Raw genomic sequence first — 20797 nt, forward strand, 5'->3', positions numbered from 1 at the left:
GCTGCCGTTAGCCCCGGTCTGACAGCCTCCCGCTGATTTGGCCGGGGGGGGGGCTGTTGGCCCAGATCTGGTTCCGTCCCGCCGCTCACTTCTCCACCCGCCCCCCAGCAACGCTCGGGCTGCCGACTCGAGGTGGCAGGAATTGTGGCTCTGAGGCCTGGAGCCCGGCGGCTGGCTGCGTGTGCTGGGCCGCGCGTCGGAGGCTGCTGGAGGCTGGAGTTGCTTTTTCTGCCTCCCCCATCTGAGTGGGGGCACATAAGCAAAGAGCAGACTGAGGCTTGGAGGCGGGAAGACGGTGGTGGCTGGAGAGGGAGCTGGCCTCAGGCCGCGGGGGACGGGCTGGGCTCCCTGAGAACCAGCCCGCCAGGCAGAGCAGCCTCGGGTGACTGCTCGGAGGCCGGGTCGGGTTCCTCCCTTCCCAGTTCCCCAGCGGTGGCGTGTTCCACGGGCTGTGGGGCAGGTTCCGGATGGGCGGGGGCCCTCAAACCGCTGGGGAGGGCGCTTGGAGGCCCCGTGGGCAGCGTGTGATCAGCGGCCGTGGGGTGGAGCCCTGGCCGGTAGGGCTGGAGGAGGCTCTGTCCGATGGGCTGTGCCAGGCCCCCACACCTCGCGGCGGGCAGTGTCGAGTGGGATGCGCGGGGGCCGGTGGCTGGCGGGCGTTGGGATCAGTCCTGCTGCCCATGAGCTGTGTCTGGCGCCGGCCCTGGGCCGAGGCTGCGTACCAGTGAAGGCAAGGGGGAGTAAACTCGCTTTCTAGTGGGGCTGCAGCCTCGCACGGCCTGCCCGCCGGCAGGAAAGCCCAGGGCCTCTGGAGTGGGGGCCTGCTGCTGTCCCCGTTGGGCCCACGGAGCCTGGCAGCCAGCTGCAGAGCCGGGCCTTGAACCCTGAGACGCAGACTGGCACGTCTGTAGCCGGGGCAGCGTGCTGAGGCCGAGGAGTCCAGCTGGGCATGGGCCGGGGCTGCAGCCAGCCTAGCGCTCTCTGGGCCAGAGCCAGCAGCGGCAGAGCCGGGCCGGCCGCTCGCCCGCTTTCCCCGCAGGAGGCTTGGATCCGGCGTGGCGCTTTGCCGTCCGACTGGGCGTTGCGCCGGGAATGGGGCGGGGGATAGACTCCAAGGTCCGACAGAGCCAGTGTGATCTAGTCCGACCTCCGGGGTAACGGGCCGGAGACCTGCCCCGCGGGAATCCCCGGAGCAGAGCTTTTAGAACCACCCCGTCGGGATTTAAACCTCGTCAGGGCGGGAGCGTCCCCGGTGGCTAACGATGCCACCCGCTGGGCAGCCTGCCTTTTGCCTCGCTTCGGCTCCCCGCCAGGGGAGCCTGCAACGCTCCTTCTGCCCAGCCCCTTGTCCAGCCTGGTCCCCGTGTAGACACTTCGACTGCCCCAGCCGCCCCATAACTGCTCTGAGCTCCTGGCTCTCTCCTGCCCAGGCAGGTCTTCCAGCGGCTCCTCTCTGCCCCCTCACCCCCCAGCTTACCAGCCTCCGTCGTGGGCTGTGGGCCAGAGCTGGGCGCAGGGTTCCAGCAGGGTCGCACCAGCGCCCCATTCCGGGGTAACATCGCCCTCGGCTCCTGCCCTGTTCCTGCGTGCCAGGTGGTGGTAGCCCTCTGGGCCCAGCGCCCCATGGCGCTCGTGTGCACCCAGAGCAGCCCCGCTGAGCTCTGGGTTCCCTCTGGCCCAGGCGGGAGGCAGGACGTCGGTCCCTGGCCTCTGCGGGGGTTGGTCAGACCCCAGTGGGGCTCACGCTCGTGTTTGCGGCCCGACCCAGACACGCCAGTGTGCTTGGGCAGGATGTTCCTGCCCCCTCTCCTTCGGGGTTTGGCCTATGGGCTCTGCCCCCATGAGTGACCCCCCCCCTTCCCTTCCCAGCCTGGCTCCTACCCTGGCAAGGGGCTGTCTGCTGCTCAGCTAGCTGGTGCCTGGAGAGCAGCGGACTACAACTCCCATCATGCACGGAGGCAGACCAGGAAATGCCTGGACTGGGGACCATGCTTGGCCTGAGTCTGGGGACTGGTGGGGGTGGGGCGGAGAGGTGTGGCTGGGCTATCTCCACCCGCAGGCTGCTGTGGGGGGCGGGGGGGGGGCTGCTGAGAGCCGCTGCTGCCTGGTTCTGGGCGTGCTGATAACGGGAGAGGCCCCTGTAGCTAACACCCTCCCCAGCAGCATCCATGAATCCCCCTGCAACAGCCCCTCCCCCCCAGCCCGAGCAGCAGAAGGGCCTGGGAGGGCTCTTGGGCTGGGCGGATAAACAGCCGCGCCGGCGAGGAGCCGGTGGAACTGGCCTAGCCGGACGCTGAGCACAGAACTCCTGTCGGCTGCACGCCTGGGAGCCGCCCGCCCGCCCGTGGGTGGGGGCCCTGCCCTGGCGGCCGACGGCTGCCACTCGTCTGGGCTGACGGGAGGAGCTGGGCTGGTGCTGGGAGCGCTTGCGTCAGGGGAACGCGTGTGGCTTGCGCGGAGGCCGTTTTACGGGGGCGTCTCTCCCGCAGGTGGAGGATGGGCCCGGACCCGTGCGCCGCGCTAGCCCGGGCAGCAGAACTGTCTGGCTTGGTGGTTGTCCAAGAGGCAGGATAAATGGGGGAGCGGGTTAAAAGTCCCCCTTTAGAAATCGGAGTCGGTTCACAAGTGAAATGAGTTTGGAGGCCTCTGCCTCTGAGGGGCTTGGGCCCAAGTCACCAAATACTCACAGAATCCTAGATCACCAGGACTGGCAGGGACCTCGAGAGTCATCGAGTCCAGTCTCCTGCCCTCACTGCAGGACCAAGCACCATCCAGACCATCCCCGACAGGCGTCTGTCCAACCTGCTCTTAAATATCGCCAGGGATGGAGACTCCACAACCCCCCAGGCAACTTATCCCAGTGTTTCACCCCCCTGACAGGCAGGAAGTTTTCCCTGATGTCCAACCTAACCCTCCCCTTCTGCAGTTTAAGCCCCTTGCTTCTTGTCCTGTCCTCAGAGGCCAAGGGGAACAATTTTTCTCCCTCTCCCTTGTGACGCCCTTTTAGGCACTTGAGAACTGCTGTCACGTCCCCTCTCGGTCTTCTCTTTTTTTCAACTAAATAAGCCCAGTTCTTTCAGCCTTCCCTCCTAGCTCATGCTCTCTAGACTTGTGATCATTCTTGTTGCTCTTTTCTGGACCCTCTCCAATTTCTCCAAATCTTTCCTGAAATGCGGTGCCCAGAACTGGACACAACCCTCCAACTGAGGCCTGACCAGCGCAGAGCAGAGCGGGAGGCCGACTCCTCGTGTCTGGCTCACAATACTCCTGTTAATGCAGCCCAGAATCAGGTTTGCTTTTTTTGGAACAGTGTCCCACTGTTGATTCATATTTAGTGTGTGGCCCACTCTGACCCCTAGATCCCTTTCAGCCGTACTCCTTCCTAGACGGTCGCTTCCCATTCTCTGTGTGTGACACGGATTGTTCCCTCTAAGCGGAGCACTTTGCATTTGTCCTTATTAAACTTCATCCTCTTTACCTCAGACCATTTCTCCAGTTTGGCCAGATCACTTTGAATTTTGACCCTCCCTCCAAAGCACTTGCAACCCCTCCCAGCTTGGTATCATCTGCAAACTTACTAAGCGTCCTCTCTATGCCAATATCTAAATCGTTGATGAAGATTTTGAACAGAACCGATCCCAAAACAGACGCCTGCGGAACCCCCCTTGCTCTGCCCTTCCAGCATGACTGTGAACCGTTAATAACTACTCTCTGGGAATGGTTATCCACCCACCTTGTAGTAGCCCCATCTAGGTTGTATTTGCCATTGATAAGAAGGTAATGTGAGACTGTCAAATACCTTACTAGAGTCTAGGTATCCCACGTCCACCGCTTCTCCCTTATTCACAAGACTTGCTATCCTATCAAAGAAAGCTGTCCGATTGGTCTGACGTGATTTGTTCGTTACAAATCCATGCTGGCTGTTCCCTATGGCCTTGCCACTTTCCAAGTGTTTACAGATGATTCCTTCATTACTTGCTCCATTATCTTCCCTGGCACAGAAGTGAAACTGACTAGTCTGTAGTTTCCTGGGTTGTTCTTATTTCCCTTTTTATAAATAGCGCTAGATTTGCCCTTTTCCAGTCTTCTGGAATCTCTCCCCACTTGCATGACTTTTCACAGATGACAGCTAGAGGCTCAGATACCTCCTCTAGCAGCTCCTTGAGTATTCTAGGTGCATTCCATCAGGCCCTGCTGACGTGCAGGCATCTCACTTTTCTAAATCATTTTTAACTTGTTCTTTTTTTTGTTAATTTTAACTTCTAACCCTCCCCCCAAAGACATCGTTAGCACCTCTGCCGTTTCCAAGTTTCCTGTTGTTTCTCCCTCCTCACTGAGCAATGGGCCTAGCCTGTCCTTGGTCTTCCTCTTGCTTCTAATATATTTGTAGAATGTCGTCATGTTACCCTTTATGTCGAGCTAGTTTGAGCTCATTTAGTGCCTTTGCCTTTCTAACCTTGCCCCTGCACTCCCATGGTGTTTGCTTAGATTCATCCTTTGGAATTTGTCCTAGTTTCCACTTTTTCATTTTTTTCCTTTCTGATGTTTAGCTCATGCAAGATCTCCCGTTTGATCCAAGGTGGTCTCCTGCCAGACTTTCTTTCCTATGCAGCGGAGAAGCTTGCTTCTGAGCTCTTCATAATGTCCCTTTGTAAAACTGCCAGCTCTCTTCAGTTGCTTTTCCTCTTAGGCAAGGTCCCATGGGAAGCAAGACTACCGGCTCTCCTGAAATCCACTGTCTCTTGTGCTGTTCTCCCTTCTGTCGTTCCTTAGAATCACGAACTCTGATTCATGGTCCCTTTCGCCCAAGCTGCCTTCCACTTTCAAATTCTCAACCAGCTCCTCCCTTTCTGTTAAAATCAAATCTAGACCAGCTTCCCCCAGTAGCTTCTCAGCCTTCTGAAATAAGCAGTTGTCTCCAATGCCGTCCGAGCTTGTTGGCTAGTCGGTGCGCTGCTGTGTGTGTTTCCCACCAGATGTCTGGGTAGTTGAAGTCCCGTCAGCACCAAGTCCTGCGCTTTGGATGATTTTAATCGTTTAAAACAAGCCTCATCCCCCTCTTCTCCCTGGCTAGGTGCCTGGAGTAGCCCCCTAGCATGACATCCCCCTTGTTTTTTACCCCTTTTCACCTAACCCAGAGACTCTCCACGCGTCTGTCTCCTACGTCCATCGCCACCTCAGCCCAAGCGTCTACATGTGGAATATACAAGGCAGCACCCGCCTCTCCTTCCTGAGCTGGCTGTTCCCATCTATCCCAGCATGCCAGCCGTGTGTGTCCCCCCCGGGTCTCTGGGGTACTGGGGAGAGGGGCAGGAGCTGGAGGGGTCCGGGCTGAGGCTGCTGAGCGGTGACCCCCGTTTCTCTCGTCCCCAGATGAAGACGTGTGCGTGTTTAAGTGTTCCGTGTCCAGGGAGACGGAGTGCAGCCGCGTCGGCAAACAGTCCTTCATCATCACGCTGGGCTGCAACAGCGTCCTCATCCAGTTTGCAACGCCCACGGGTACGGCTGCTTCCCGGCCCTCGGGCACCGGGCACGCCAGCCCGGCTCCCCACAGGGTGATGGGCCGGGCTCTGGGCCCTGGCCAGCCGGCTGCGCTGGGACACGAGCCCACCCAGGGCTGTCTCCTGGCTGCCCTGGGAGCCTGCCCCCGCCCGACAGCGGAGGGGCTGTTGCCTGGCCTGAGCCCTGCCCCTCCTTGCGCACCAGCGACCCCAGCTGGCTGCTGTGGGGAATAGCATGGACTAGAACCCGGGGCTGCTGCTGGCTCAGCCCCTGACTTGGCTCCCTTTGCCCCCAGGCCCCCTCCTGAGCAGACACGAGCCCCTTCCCCTCCCCTGCTTGTCACTAGCAGCCTGGGTCCACTGGCCAGGTCCCTGTTAACCCCTGGGGGGCTGAGCTCCTGTCCCCCCTCCCCCCATCCAGCCAGGCCTTGGGCCGCTGCCTCGCATCCCAGCCCCTGCCCATCTGCTCCATGTGCCGGCCCCACCTGCGCGCCCCCCCCCAGCACGGGGGTGCCTCTGAATCCCTGCTGAGCGATAGCAATGTGAGGGCAGCTGGGCGCTCTGCAGACTTCCCCACAGTCCTGCCCGTGTGTCTTAGGCCCCCCCGCCACCGGCTCTGTGCTTGCACCCCAATCCTGGCCCTGGTGCCCTGGCTGTCCCAGGCCTGTGTGCCCCCAGCTCTGTGCTTGCACCCCTGTCCTGCCCCCGCTGCAGCTGGCGAGGACCCCCTGACACCCCTGCGCTTCCTCTGCTTTCAGATTTCTGTTCCTTTTATAATCTCCTGAAAACCTGCCGGGGCCACAGCGCGGAGCGCTCGGTGTTCAGCGAGCGGACGGAGGAGTCTTCCGCGGTGCAGTACTTCCAGGTAGGCGCCCGCCCCTGCCCCTCTCCTGGGAGGCCCGGCCCTCGGAAGGGCTGTGCGGGCGCTTTGGCTGGGGGGCTGAAGGGGGCTGCCCGGATTCGCTGGTGAGCAAAAGCTGGGAGGGCGCAGCAGCCCGGCTCCCTCGCCCTGGTCGGGGCAGGAACCCCGAGTGCTGCTCGAGCGTTGGGCACGTCAGTATGGAGCCCAGTGCTGCTTGGCGCAGTGCCCCCGAGTCCGCCAGTGGGACAGCTCCACGGCCCCTCCCCGAGCCCCTCAGCTCTCCGCCGGCCCCCGCCCCTCTCCTGGGCCCCTACCTAGCTGCTCGGGAGCCTTCTCTGCTGAGAGACCCGCCTCCGGTCTGGGGCGTAACCCAGCTCTCGCCCCGCAGTTCTACGGCTACCTGTCCCAGCAGCAGAACATGATGCAGGACTACGTCCGGACGGGCACGTACCAGCGGGCCATCCTGCAGAACCACAGCGACTTCAAAGACAAGGTGCGGAGGAGCAGGAGGGGAAAAGCTGGTTCCCTCCGTCCGGCTCGGGGCTCTCGGGGGAGGGCGTGGCCGGCCCAGGGCTGGGCTCCCAGCCTGCGGTGCAGATCAGGGCTGTGTTGGGCGACACTTGGCTTAGGCTGAGTGCGGTCGCCTCCCCGGAGATCCAGCTGGCAGCGCGTTTGACCAGCTGGGTCCCACCAGCCCTGGGATCTGGGCCTGATGCCGACCCCTGGCCCCGACGCCCGAGACTCGTGCTGCCGGCCTGTGGCCACGTGGCCCTGCTCCGTGCGCTCAGAGCGGAGCCGCGGATGGGCAGCGTGTTAACCTGTGGGGCAGCTCAGAGCCCCTCGCGTCCTGCGTGAGCCGCTTGCCGACGCGTGCCGAGGGGATCCGAGCCCCCAGCAGTCTGGGTCGGGCCCTGGCCGGGCTTTGGGCCCCAAGGAGCGTCGGCTCCTTTGGAACAGGACTCGGCACATTTCTGAACGGCGCACGGCCCCGGGGCCTGGCGCTGTCGTGTCCCGGAAGGCTCCTGGTCCCGGCCTGCTGCTCGCGAGAGGCGGAAGCGCCACTGGTTGGCTGGCAGCCTGTGCCCCTGGGCAGCGGCCCCTCGCTACGGACGTGCTGCCCTCGGTCCTGCGTGGCTGCCAGCCGGGTGCACCTGGTCCAAGTGGCCCCAGGCTGGCCGCGGTGTTGGGCTCCCGGTGACGCCAGGAGGTGACGTGGTCTCCCTGCTCCCGGTTCATGGCCCCAGCCGGGCACTGGCAGCTCCCTTGGCGCGGCTTGTCCACCGTGACCTGCTGCTCTCCAGGAGCCAGGCCCAGGCTGCCAGTCCTTGTGCTGGAGAGGGCCACTGTCGCGCTCGCTCGCTGGGCTTGGTGGCTCGCTGTCCCCTCCGACGTGGCGGGGCTTGTGGCTGGCGCTGGTCTCCCTTGAGCCCCGTGTCAGCTTTCTCGCGGCTTGCCCTGGGGCTGGCGGGCAGCTGGCTCGTGGCTCGCTGGGTCGCCCTGCCTGTCCTCCAGACGCCCCGAGCCACAGGCTTCAGCCTCTGGGCCTCCCAGGGCCGTTCCGGGGCGGAGCCGAGGTCTTGGCCAGTGTGTCTACATGGCGGAGGCCCTTCCGCGGGGGCCGTCGTCCCTACGGAGCCGGAGGCTGCTTGTCCGTCCCACGACGGGACCTGTGGAATGGCCGGGCACGGCGCCTTCCCTGCATCCGTCCTGTGCCCGGCTCCGTCTGCACCCGCAGCCCGGGCTGCCTCGCACCACGGGGTGCTCCAGGCACGGCTCCACGGCGCCTTCCCTGCATCCGTCCTGTGCCCGGCTCCGTCTGCACCCGCAGCCCAGGCTGCCTCGCACCACGGGGTGCTCCAGGCACGGCTCCACGGCGCCTTCCCTCCAAGGTCCTGCGGCAGGGTGGGGAGAGCCGAGCTGGGCCTCTGGCGTCTGACACGAGCCCCCAGCCCGCGGCGATCGGAGGGCAGGGCGCCGGCTCCGCTGGGACTGGCACTCCCGGCCGGCTGCCGTGGGGTCTGTCCCTGGGGCCGAGGGAGGCAGGCGGGTGGGGCGAGAGCATCGGCCTGGTACCGGCAGCCTCCCGCCGAGCCCGGCGCTGCCCAGGGATCGCAGCGCGTCCTCGCTGGGTGCCGGCAGGAATCAAACCTGGTCGTGGCTTGAGCCTGGTTCTGTCACCGTCAATGCCTTGGCCCGGCCTTGGGCGCAGCCGGCCGCCCCCGCCTGGCTTGGGAGAGGGGGTCTTCCTGGGGTGGGAGGGCAGGTCTGTGTGGGCCCCTGCTGGTTGTTGGCCCCCTGGCTCCTGGACGGGGCACGGCTGCCGCGTGCCAGGCTAGCTCCAAGAGCCACCGGGGCCCAGGACGCAAGGCGGCCATCTGGAGAGCCCCACAGCTGGACGGGGCCGCCGGTTTGCTGGGCAGGCAGGGGTGGGAGTGGGGAGGACCCGGTTGCCGCCTTGACTATCCCACGTCAGCCCCCGGGCTGCGCTGAGGCCGTTTTTGGTGTCAGGAGAGGCGCCCGAGGCACCAGAATTGATCTAGGGACAATCTGACGCTTCAGAGCTGCTGGAATGCAGCTCCCTCTGGGGAGGAGCTTAGCCCGGGGGAGCCGGACCCAAGGACTTGGGGAACCTGCCAGCGAGAGCTTGGTTTGAGGGACCAGCCGTGACCCCGCAGCGGGCTCTGTGGGCGGCGCCGAGGTGTCTAAGCTGGGGGGAGCTTGGTTCTCCCTTCTCCCGCGTGCGAGTGTTTGGGGGAGGCGCGCTGCCGAGGGGTTAGACTGCGCTGGGGGGAGCTGTTCTCCGCAGCTGCTCCGCTCACCCACCCTCCCCTCTCCCCAGATTGTCCTGGATGTCGGCTGTGGCTCCGGCATCCTCTCGTTCTTCGCTGCCCAGGCGGGGGCCCGGAAGATCTACGCGGTGGAAGCCAGCACGATGGCCCAGCACGCGGAGGTCAGTGCTGCTGCCGCGGCCGTGGGGCCGTAGCGCGGGGCGGACTGGAACGGCCAACACACCGGGCGCGGCGGCGGCTAACGGGCCCCAGCACCCGCCGTGGGACCGTCTCCTTTCCGCTTGGGCGCTGGCAGGGGCGGGAGTCGCCTGGGTGCGTGAAGGCCCCTCTGCGCCCTGCGGCCTGTCTGCCCCCGAGCGGGAGGGAGAAGGGAGCCCAAGCTGCTGGGCACGAGGGACGCGCCGGCAGGCGGGAGAAGGGAGCCCAAGCTGCTGGGCACGAGGGATGCGCCGGCTGCCGGCAGGCGGGAGAAGGGAGCCCAAGCTGCTGGGCACGAGGGGCGCGGCGGCGACCTCCTGGCTTAACCCGTGTGGCTGAGATTTCGCTGCCTGCGGGGTCAAGGCGCGCTCGGCGCTGGCACCGCTGTCGGCCCGCGAGGCGGCGGCTCGCTGAGAGGGAGCCCCTCTGCCGGCCGGGGCCTCGCCTCCTTCTCTAGCTGGGAAACTGAGGCCCGGGGGGGGGCTGTGACTTGCCCAAGATAGGGATGTGAGTGGTCAGCGGGCGGGGGACGCTCCCACCTGGAGCAGCTCCCTGCCCGTGGGGCGGTGCCATGGACCTGCCCATGTTGGGGGGCCCTTGCCAGGCTACAGCGGCTGACGGGTAACTGACTAAGCGGGATTTTCCACGCCTGGCCCAGGCATGCCCGGGGTGGTGGCCGGGAGGGGGCAGAGCCCAGGCGGCCTGTGCCCGACCGGAGCTGGGTGTTACAGGCATGAAGGCGACGAGCTGAGAGTCTAAAAAGCCAAGTCGGGGGCGCCGGGCCGGGCTCCGTGTGTTTATCCCGAGGGCGGCAGGACTGGGCAGAATTCCCAGCTTTGGCAGCGCGCCAGGGCCTGCTTTGCATAAAACCTCTCCCAGTTATGCATCTTCATAAAGCCTGGGGGGGGGCGGCACATCCTCTCCCGCCTCAGTTTACCCAGCGGTGCCAAGGGGGTGGGGGAACCAGTTTGTGCTGGAGCCAGGCCGTGTGGGGGAACCTGAGCTGGCCCGTATTCCGCGGCCCGGCTGCGGACGATCCCCCACTCGGCACGGCCCCGGCGCCCCGCTGCGCCAGTCGTGGGCAGGCAGACGGCCCTGGCCGTGCCCGGCTCCGGCGAGCGCTTTGCCCTGCAGCGTGTGGCCCAAAGCGTGATCGTCCCCGCACCCCCGGCCCGTTCCCAGGGGACTGGGGGCCCCTTTGCCTCTCCCTGACTCCGTGTCTCCCGGCCCAGGTGTTAGTGAAGAGCAACAACCTGCCGGAGCGCATCGTGGTCATCCCCGGCAAGGTGGAGGAGATCTCGCTCCCCGAGCAAGTGGACATCATCATCTCGGAGCCCATGGGCTACATGCTCTTCAACGAGCGCATGCTGGAGAGCTACCTGCACGCCAAGAAGTACCTGAAGCCGGGTGGTGAGTGAGCCGTGCCGACCGGCGCCCCCCTCCCAGCCAGCGTCTCCCCGGGGACCCGGCCGCTCTCCAGGCGGGGGAGAGGTGGGCAGCATGAAGCCCACGCAAGGGGGCCCCTGCAGGGCGTTGCCAGCGGGTCGGGCTGGGAGACCCCAGGCGTGGGGCGCTCGCTCTGCTCCACTGGCGCCCTAGGGAGCGGCTCCAGCATCCTGCCCCGGGAGGAGGGACTCGAGCGCCGGCTGAGAGCAGGGAGGGGCTGAGGCTTGTTCTCATGCAGCGGCGTCCTGGCTCCACCTGTCCCATGTCGCATGCGCATCCGGTCAGCCAGCGGCACGAGCCACGCGTCACCCGGGGCTGGGACCGAGCCAGAGCGCTGCCTGTGGTGCCCGATGTGGAGAGGGGCCGGACTGGCCTGGGTGCCTGCGTCTGACTCCTCGGGTCCGGGAGCCGCCCTGCGCCTGGCAGGGGAAGCCCAGGGCAGCCGGGGCCCGACTGTCTCGTGACCCCGGGCTGAGCTCCATCAGGCTCCTAAACCGAAGCTCCCATCAGCCGTGGCCGCCGAGAGGGGAACGGCTGCCCGGGGCCGGGGGGAAGCGGCAGGGGCAAGGAGCGGCCGGCTCTGGCCTGGCCTCGCGCTGCTCGGAGGAGCCTCCTTCCCGCGGGGCCGGCGGGCGCAGCTCCTGCAGCCTGACCCGGCAGACCCGCGTGCGCATCCCGCAGGGCGGGCCCGGCCTGGCCTGGCCGCGTCTGTCCGCGTCTGTCCGCGTCTGTCCGCGTCTGTCCGTGCTGCCGTCGGTTCGGAGCGTCGTGCCGCAAAGCCCGCGGGGGGGGGGGGGGGGCGCTGCCCACCCTTCTGTTCAGGGTAAGGGCGCTGACCTCGCCGGGCAGCTGCTTTGTGCGCAAAGGGTGGCGGCTGAGCCCAAGGTTCAAGGGCGAAGTTGAAATCTGTTTGGTCCAGGCTCCCTGCGGCCCCCGTCAGCCCTTCCCAGGCCGGTGCCGTCCAAGCCTGGCGCAGGCGGCCCAGCCAGCTCGCCCCTTGGGCGTGGGCCTTGGCTGCAGCCTGGCGGTTCTCTGCAGCACGTGCTCCGCCCGGTGTGGGAGACGCGGGTTTCTGAGCCTGCTCGGTGAGCGATCGGGGCCGGGCAGGGAGGTGGCAGAGCGATTCCCTGAGGGCGGGGACCTCACCGCCACGCGCAGCGCTGGGACCGAGGACTCGGCTGGAGCCCAAGAAGTTTTGGCCTCTTCGGCAACTCCCCCGCCAGGCTAGCCTGAGTTCGCGGTGGAGCTGTAAAGCCGCCTGCTTTGGGGTGTGAACGAGCCGGAGCAGGGGGCAGCAGTGACCTGCCTGGAGGAGCAGGGGGCGGGCAGGGAAAGGGGGCGGGGCGACCTGACGGCGGGGGGCGTCCAGGAAGGGGACAGAAATGGGGGAAGCAGCGTCTGCGCGCGCCCCTCCCCTTCGCCCAGCAGTACGGAGAGTAAGCCCGGCTGCCGCCGGCCGCGCTGCGAGAACGCTCCTCGGTTTCTCAGCTGGGGGGCTCGGCGCCCGTCCGTCCCCAGAGCCGCCAGGCAGCGCGGCCAGCGCCGGGCCGTGTCTCCTTAGTCTGATCTCGCTTTGGTGCCGGCGCCACAGCCCCCCGTGCGTTGCCGGTCGAACTGGCCCGGAGCGGAGCCAGCTGCTGCTGGGGCGGGGGGTGGCCAGGGAACCAGGCCCGGCCCCGCAGGCGTTGGGCCCCAGTCTCGTGCGCCCCCTGCCTGGGCTCAGAGCGCCTGGAAAGGGGCGGGGCCGGGTGGGGGAAATCCCCTGGGAAGCCTTTGATCCCAGCAAACAGCAAGGGAATTGGCTTCGTTGGTTGAAACGTTCTGCTGAAAACTCGAAGCGCGATTGTGCTGCTGCCAGCGAGCGGCGCGGTGCCTTGTGGGAGCTGGAGTGTGCGCCTTGTCTGCTGGCGACTGGCTGGACTACATCTCCCATAATGCATCATGGCCTCCCTCAGGCCCTGGTGTCTTGTGGGAGCTGTAGTCCGGCTGGAGATCCTGCCTAGGAGCTGTCTCCTTTGACCAGTTGTTCTGACGATGAACCGGTTGGGAGGGAAAACGCCTCCCGGTGGCCTGGGGGCAGCCTGTGCTGGAGGGGGAGACTCGGCCCGGCCCCGTGGGTCACTGACCTGTGCCCCCTCCCAGGTAACATGTTCCCCACGATCGGCGACGTGCACCTGGCCCCCTTCACAGACGAGCAGCTCTACATGGAGCAGTTTACAAAGGCCAATTTCTGGTGAGTCCTGGCCCTGCCGTGAGGCTGGTGCCCTGCATGCTGGGGGGGGCCGGAGAGCGCTGAGGGGGGCACAGTGGCACCAAGCTCAGGCTGGCCGCAGGGAGCAGGCAGGACTCCCCGCCCAGCACGGTTCTGCCATCCAGCCGCCGTGGGTCCTGGCAGAGACGCCCACGTCAGCCCCCCGCCCCGTCCTGGACCAGGCGTGTGCTGGCACCAGTCCCTGGGGAATTACCAGAGCCCCCTTTCCAGCCCACCCCGGCATTATCCTCTGGACCCCGGAGCCCGGCCTCAGCCCAGTTCCTCAGGGCCCTGGTGCCCAGAGCTCCATCAGTCATGCCAGGGTGAGGCGGTTCTGTGGGGGCTGCCTCTGCCTGGGCTCTCCAGGGAAGCCCCCGCGTGCGTGGCGTCCACCCGGCGGGAGAGGCTCCCGAGCTGCTGCCTGCTGATGCTGGGTCCCTAGTGACCTGGCTGCCCTGCCTGGTGTCTGTGCGGGACCCCGGAGGGAAGCGACTGGTGCCCGGGCTCAGTCTCCGGAGAGATCGAGAGACTCCACGCAGGCAGCGTCCATGGTGTGTCCTCTTGCAGGTACCAGCCGTCCTTCCACGGGGTGGACCTGTCGGCGCTCAGAGGAGCCGCGGTCGATGAGTATTTCAGGCAGCCTGTGGTGGTGAGTGGCGGGAACGAGCCGCCGTTTCCGTAGGGTGGGGGGGCAATAGACGGGCGCAGGAGGGGGACGCGTGGAGCCGCTGTAGAGTGGGATGTTGGTGACTGGTCCCCAGTCCAGGCAGCGCACCAGACTGGGGTGCAGGAACCCTGGGCTGTGGGCTGGGCTCTGCCTTTCCCGTGCCTCGGTTTCCCTATCCCTCAAGGGGGCGGGTAATGCTGACTCGCTTTGAGAAGCCATTCATTAATTCATGTACTGAAGTCATTGAACCTGGGCTCACCCCATGAAATGAACAGCAGGTTTAAAACAAGCCAAGGGAAGTTTTTCTTCACACAGCACACCGCCAATCTGTGGAACTCCTCGCCAGAGGATGCCGTGAAGAGCAAGACTTTAAGAGGGTTCAAAAAAGAGCTAGATAAATCCATGGAGGTTGTGTCCATCGCTGGCTCTTACCCAGGCGGGGCGAGGGTCCCTCACCTCTGTGCAGCTGGGAATGGGTGACAGGGAGGGATCACGTGATGAGTCCCTGTTGTGTTCCTGTCGGCAGCCAGGACGCTGGGCTAGATGGGCCTCTGGCCGCTCCCACGTTCTTGTGTGATGAGCCTCCAAGAAACAAGTGGCCAGATGCTCTGGTGATGGGCTCACAGACTCCGAGGCTGTGCAGGGGCCTCCCCCTGGTGAAGTGTTGCTGCTCTGGGCCCCTGGCTGGCCTGTCCCATCCCTCCGGGCCAGGCCTCACTCTGCGTGGGCCCTGGGGTGGGGACTTGCTCTGGGACCCTCTGCGCCGAGTGTCGGCTGTCGAAGCAGGCTCCTTGGCCCCTCTCCTGGGGTCAGGGCTCTGAGCGGGCTGAGCGTCCTTCCCTCCCCGGCGGAGCCAGGCAGCAGCGAAGGAGACGGCTTGTGCCCACTTGCCAAGCACTGGGGGGCGCTGCGCCAGGGCCGCCTCTTGCCTGAAGAGCTCTATCGTCGAGTGACCCTTCAGGACCCTGGCGCAGGCCATGCGAGCTGGGGCGTTAGCTCAGCCTGCTGCCCCCGGGCGCTAGTGCCGCCTCTGCATCCCCGCTGCCCTGAGATTGGCTGCCTTCTCCCCAGAGGTGGCCGCATTTCACAGCGCGGTTCTGCGCTTCCCGGCGTTCTCCCCAAGCGTGATGCTGGCAGGGTCTGCGCCTGGCTCCCCGCGCCGGCCACGCTCCAGGCTACTCCGCCGAGTCCCGTTTCCTCCGTGGCTCCTGACTCAGTTTCCTTCCCAGCAAACCTCGTGGGCGTTGTGCCAGGCGGCGCGCTGCGGCCCCCGGGCCGGGACGCTGACCAGTCTGCCTCTCTCCTAGGACACCTTTGATATCAGGATTTTAATGGCTAAATCCGTGAAGTACACGGTCAACTTCTTAGAAGCCAAAGAAGGCGATTTGCACAGGTAGCGGTTTGCTCTCTCCGGCTGGGGGGGTACTGACGTCTGCTCGCTGGCTGGAGCCCAGCCCCATGCGCGGGCGGCTGAGCACGACCCTGGGCCCGTGGGGTTTGCCATCAGTGAGGGGCGGCAGAGCACTGGGGCTGGCGCGCTCAGCAGCCCCCACGCATCCCTCGTGCTGCTGGAGGGTTGTGTGAGTAGCCCGGGTTCCTGCCGCACGGGGCTGTCCTGATGCATCCGCAGACTGTGCAGCTGTGTGGGGCACCCCTGGGTCTTAGTGTCCCCCCGGCTCGCCTTAGCCCCGCTCCATGGCTCCGCGTCCTTCGGGGAGGATCTAGCTGACTTCAGAGAGGCACGGCCTGCCCGAGACACAGCAGCACCTGACCCTGGGACGGAGCCATGGAACAGGCACGGGCCAGCCCCAGCTCTCTCCGGCCTGGTTCCGAATTCACCGTGGTACTCGGCAGGCCCCGAGTTTGCAGTGGGCTGTAAAAAAGCGAGTCGGGCGTCGCTGGAGACGATCCAATCACAGCTCTGAGCCCCGCCGGTATCTGGGCGCCAGCTGGGCCGTGCTGTGTAGGCCCCGTAAACCGAGGGGGCCCCCAAAGGCTGCTGGGTTCAGAGCTGCAGCCTCCAGCCGCTTGCCATGCTCGGCGGGTCCTGCCCTGGCTGTGATCTGCCCGTGGGCCCTCCCCTTCACCCGCCCTGTGGGGCTGGGGTGGCAGCTAGAGGGGAGATGGCGTTTGGAGGGGCCTGTCAGCCACGGCAGCACTGACCCTCCTAGAGCGCAGCCCCACTTCCCCCTCCCCTGGCCAGGCCTCTTCTCTGCCTGGTCTGGAAACGTTTCCTGCGGGGGAGCCCCTTGAAGGGAAACCCACCAACCAGCGAGAGTCGAACTCAGTGCTGGGCCCTGTACGGCATTGAGCAGGGGAATTACGGTAGCACCTAGGCACACCAGTAACCCCCCCTTCCCCCTTGTGCTGTGCGCTGTTTGGTATTCAGGGAATTACGGTAGCACCTAGGCGTGCCGGCTCACCCTGGGCCCCGTTGTGCAGGACACGGTACAGTATTGTAGAAATTACGGTAGCAGACGGCACACTAATCGCCCTCCAAGAGCCTGTTGTCTTGGGTGCTGTACAGGATCGATATGGGGAATTACGGTAATGCCGGGGTGCTCTACAGTATTAGGGGAATTACGGTAGTCCTGGGGCGCACCAGTCCCTGCCTGGACACGGGTACAAACACAGACCCCCGGCTGGGCCCGTCCCCAGAGCCCCAGTGTGGCTGGGCCATGGGGCTCTGCAGCTCGGCCCCCCGCTGAGCCGGGCGAGGGCTGGGAGGGGGGGTATGGGGGAGGGGGCAACGGCTGCAGGCCGAGACTCCGCGGCCCCGCTCGCTAACGGCCCCTCCTTGCCTTGCAGGATAGAAATCCCCTTCAAGTTCCACATGCTGCATTCAGGCCTAGTGCACGGCTTGGCTTTCTGGTTTGATGTAGCCTTCATTGGTTCAATGTAAGTGGTGGAGAGACCAGGCCGAGCCTGCCCCTCCCTCCCCGCAGAGCTTGGGGGGTGTAAAACAAATAAGTGGCGCTCGCTCCTAGTCTACATTGCAATCGACTGGCAAGTTCCGATTCGTTACCTTTCCCCCGTGCTCCCGTCTCCATAACGTCCCGCTTTGCCTAACCCGCTGCAGTGAGACTTCTTTGGGAAGAACTTGGGGGGGGCGGGGGGGCGCCCGGGGAAGCCAGGACTCCCTGGATTTGCGGGGGGGGGGGGACCCACCCGCCAGATTCTTCCTAAAGAGATTTGACTGTAGCCGACCGTTCTGGCTGGCCGGAGGTGCTGTGTTGTCTGCCATCGTGTATGTTGATTGAGGATGCTTTGAGTTTCTCCGTGCTTAACCCGGGCCGGCTCGGGGGGGGGGGGGGGGGGGGAGACGTGGCCTGTCCCGGCCAACTCTGGCCCCGCCTGCCTTATCTGCCTCAGTGTCCCTGGCTGGTGGAGTGGTGCCATGGCTCCCAAGCGGGCGCGGGACCCTCCCCGGGGAGCCGGGGCTGACTCGGCTCCAGTCCGTGGCAGGGGAGGCCGGGATCAGAGACCTCGCGGGTTCCAGAGTAACCTGTCTGCCGCCCGGGGGCCGGGGCTGGGCCTTGATTTCCTGCCCCTGTGCCCAGCATGGTGGGCTGTGGGGAACGGCCACGTGGGGCGGCTGGCCAGGCTGGGCTGGGCTGGGCTGGCGGCCAGTCCCGGCCTTGATCAATAACCGGGCGCTGTCCCCTCTCGCCCCCAGAATGACCGTGTGGCTCTCGACGGCCCCCACCGAGCCGCTGACTCACTGGTACCAGGTCCGGTGCCTGTTCCAGTCTCCGCTGTTCGCCAAGGCCGGGGACACGCTCTCAGGGACGTGCCTGCTCATCGCCAACAAGAGGTGGGGCGGCCGGGCAGAGCCGGCCCAGCGACTGCTCTAACCACTAGGCAGCCCTCCCCTCCGCCCAGCAAGCCTGGCTAGACAGTGCACACCCGAAGGCCTGGGAATGGCGGGGATCAGGCCAGACGCCCTCCCCCGTCACAGGCAGAATTGGTCCCAGTGGGCGTCTCCTTTTCCCCGGCTCCCCTGCCCGCCTGCTGTGCCCGGTGCCACCTGCCGGCTGGGCTGGGCCGGGCCGTGACCCGCGTCTCCCTCTCTGCAGACAAAGCTACGACATCAGCATCGTGGCCCAGGTGGATCAGACGGGTTCCAAGTCCAGCAACCTCCTCGACTTGAAAAACCCCTTTTTCAGGTACGGCCCTGGCCTGGCGCCCCGACTCCCCGCCCCGCCCGGCTCCCTGGCCCCTGCCCCAGCCGCCCGCCTTCCTTTGCCCCGCTGGCCTGGCGCCCTGACTCCCCGCCCTGCCCGGCTCCCTGCCCCAGCCGCCCGCCTTCCTTTGCCCCGCTGGCCTGGCGCCCTGACTCCCCGCCCTGCCCCCTGCCCCAGCCGCCCGCCTTCCTTTGCCCCGCTGGCCTGGCGCCCTGACTCCCCGCCCTGCCCGGCTCCCTGCCCCAGCCGCCCGCCTTCCTTTGCCCCGCTGGCCTGGCGCCCTGACTCCCCGCCCTGCCCGGCTCCCTGCCCCAGCCGCCCGCCTTCCTTTGCCCTGCTGGCCTGGCGCCCCGACTCCCCGCCCTGCCCGGCTCCCTGCCCCAGCCGCCCGCCTTCCTTTGCCCCGCTGGCCTGGCGCCCTGACTCCCCGCCCTGCCCTGCTCCCTGCCCCAGCCGCCCGCCTTCCTTTGCCCTGCTGGCCTGGCTCCCTGATCTCCCCCCCTGCCCCGCCCCACCCCACCCACCCGCCTTCCTTTGCCCTGCTGGCCTGGCTCCCTGATCTCCCCCCCCTGCCCCGCCCCACCCCACCCACCCTGGCTCCCTAGTCCCCCCGCTGGCCCGGCTCCCAGGTCCTCCTGCTGCCCTCCCCCAACGCGTTGGCCTGGCTCCCCCGCCCCTGCTCTGCCCTGTGAGCTGGCTCCCTGCCCAGCCCCCTCACCCTCTCCCGGCTCCCCGTCCCCGCTACCGGCTGGGGCTGGGCAGCAGCGGCTCACGTCCCCCGTGTGTGGCAGGTACACGGGCACGACTCCCTCGCCCCCGCCAGGCTCCCACTACACGTCTCCGTCAGAGAACATGTGGAACACGGGCGGCGCCTACAACATGAGCACGGGCATGGCTGGTAAGGCAGCGGGGGGGGGGGGCGTGGCTGGTAAGGTGGTGGCGGGGGGGGGGTGGCTGGTAAGGCCGGGGGCGGGGGGGGGCGTGGCTGGTAAGGTGGTGGCGGGGGGGGGTGGCTGTTAAGGCCGGGGGCGGCAGGGGGGGGCACTGCCTGGGGCTGGCCCCGTGGCCAGGATTTGGGAGGCTCCCTCCCTTGCCGCTCTGCCGGGGGCCTGGCGGGTTCTTGCTGCGATGGGCTGGGTGTCCTCTGCGCCCCCGGGACAGGTGGGGAAACCAAGGCCTGGAGCAGTGGGGGGCTGGCTCCCTGTCTGAGCCTCCAGCCCCTCCCCTGCCAGAGAACCCAGCCGGCCAGTCGCCACCGGGGGCCCTGCCGGCTGCGGGCGCCGAGGCTTTGCGCCCACCCAGCCCCGGGGCCTGTCCTGGGCTGCCCCCTCCCAAGCCCGCGGGGCCCCCAGTCCCGGGTGGGTTCTGGGCTGGGCTTGGGGGCCCTGTCCCATGGCTGAGCCCCCCCTCCCCCCAGCAGGAATGCCCACAGCCTACGACCTCAGCAGTGTTATCGGCAGCGGCTCCGCCAGCCACAACAACCTGATTCCTCTCGGTGAGTCTGGACGGAGGCCCCAGGCGGGGGATCGGCCCCTGGAACGGGGGGGCCTGGTGGGGGGTTCAGTGGCTGCTGGGAATGGGGCTGTCGGGGCCCCAGCTGTGAGCTTAGGCCGCGTGTCCCCGCGGGGTCGGGGAGCCTGGACAGAGCGAGCGGCGCCGCAGGCCCTGAGCGAAGGCGCCTGAGCCAGGGAAGGCCGAGAAGCGCTCGAGCCGAGGGGAGGCGCCTTCAGGAACCGGCAGGGAGGCAGCTGTAGCCCTGGGCTGGGTCCACGACCCCCGTGGTGCCTGGGGGGCGTGGGCCCCTCCCTGCTCACCAGCACCTCGTGTCTCCCCGCAGCGGCCAGCGCCGGGATCGTGAATCACACGCACTCCAGGATGGGCTCCATCATGAGCACAGGCATCGTCCCAGGTAACTCCCCGGGCAGCTCGGCCCCCCGGCGCTGGCCCTAGAGCTGCCGGCACCCCCGGCTCTGACGGCGCCTCCTCTCCCCTGCAGGCTCCTCCGGCAGCCAGAGCGGCGGCGGCTCGAGCGCGCACTACCCCGTCAACAGCCAGTTCACCATGGGGGGGCCGGCGATCTCCATGGCCTCCCCCATGTCCATCACCACCAACACAATGCATTATGGGAGCTAAAACACCTCCGCCCGCTGCGGCACAGCGCCAGGAAACCAAATGAAGACAAGCCCCTTCCCAGGACAAACTGTGCCCCCCCCGCCCGCCAGGCCCTTTTCCTGGCCCCTCGCCGCCCCCGGCTTCTCCGCTCTTTGATATCGGACTCGGACAGTTTTTTATGAAATGTCGAACCTCAGCTCCCCCGCCCCCGATCATGTAGCAAAGTCCTTAGTCGCCATCTTCCCTAGCCGCCCCGCGGGGCTCCCCGTGCCCCCTGGCTGCAGGGCGGGCAGCCCCCAGCGCCGTCAGCCCCGGGGGAGGGTTTTTAGCTCCGTGGCCCTTGTCTCTGCCGAGGCCCGAGGCGGCAGCCAGCAGGTCTGGAACCTGCCTCCCGGAGAACGCGGGCGCGGCAGGAGCCAACACTCGAATGTCCCACGCGCCCGGCTGCCGGAGCAGCGCCAGGCTGGGCGGCCGGCCCCCCGCTGTGGGGCAGAGCCGGCCTTGCCCGCGGCTGCCCCGAGCCCCCAGGCCAGCGCTGTCGTGGGTCGCGTACCCGCCGCCCCGGCAGAGCGGATTGTCGTTCCTTTCCTTTCCGAGCGCCCCGGTGAGTTTCCACAGGAGGCGGCAGGGCCCCTGGAGCAAGCGAAATAAAGGAATGGCGTGTTCCACGGGCCTCTCCTTGCGCCCCAGCCCGGTTGCGCTGGGCTGGGCTGCGGGGGGCGGCCGGGGGGAGGGGAGCTGCTGTCGTACCAATAAAGCAGAAGGGTTTTGACGTCTGGTGCCAGGC

General features: G+C 66.6%; 1 protein-coding gene across 2 annotated transcripts in view; it reads left to right on the forward strand.

The window, feature by feature from the left end:
- CARM1 (coactivator associated arginine methyltransferase 1) overlaps positions 1–20676 on the forward strand; it is a 29348-nt gene extending 8672 nt beyond the window's left edge. Inside the window, exons 3-17 of one of the 2 annotated variants that reach the window (XM_075916166.1) lie at positions 5374–5499; positions 6260–6366; positions 6752–6856; positions 9203–9313; positions 10583–10760; positions 12939–13029; positions 13615–13696; positions 15022–15107; positions 16523–16612; positions 17391–17528; positions 17791–17880; positions 18690–18796; positions 19316–19393; positions 19736–19807; positions 19895–20676. In XM_075916166.1, coding sequence (XP_075772281.1) covers positions 5374–5499; positions 6260–6366; positions 6752–6856; positions 9203–9313; positions 10583–10760; positions 12939–13029; positions 13615–13696; positions 15022–15107; positions 16523–16612; positions 17391–17528; positions 17791–17880; positions 18690–18796; positions 19316–19393; positions 19736–19807; positions 19895–20031 — 1598 coding nt within the window. In that variant the 3' untranslated portion in view covers positions 20032–20676. The remainder of the gene's footprint in view (positions 1–5373; positions 5500–6259; positions 6367–6751; positions 6857–9202; positions 9314–10582; positions 10761–12938; positions 13030–13614; positions 13697–15021; positions 15108–16522; positions 16613–17390; positions 17529–17790; positions 17881–18689; positions 18797–19315; positions 19394–19735; positions 19808–19894) is intronic. The other variant, XM_075916167.1, reaches the window with a different exon arrangement.
- Positions 20677–20797: the final 121 nt, after the last annotated feature.

This window comes from Pelodiscus sinensis, unplaced genomic scaffold (genome assembly GCF_049634645.1).
Source record: "Pelodiscus sinensis isolate JC-2024 unplaced genomic scaffold, ASM4963464v1 ctg90, whole genome shotgun sequence".
In the NCBI taxonomy this organism is placed as follows: Eukaryota; Metazoa; Chordata; order Testudines; family Trionychidae; genus Pelodiscus; species Pelodiscus sinensis.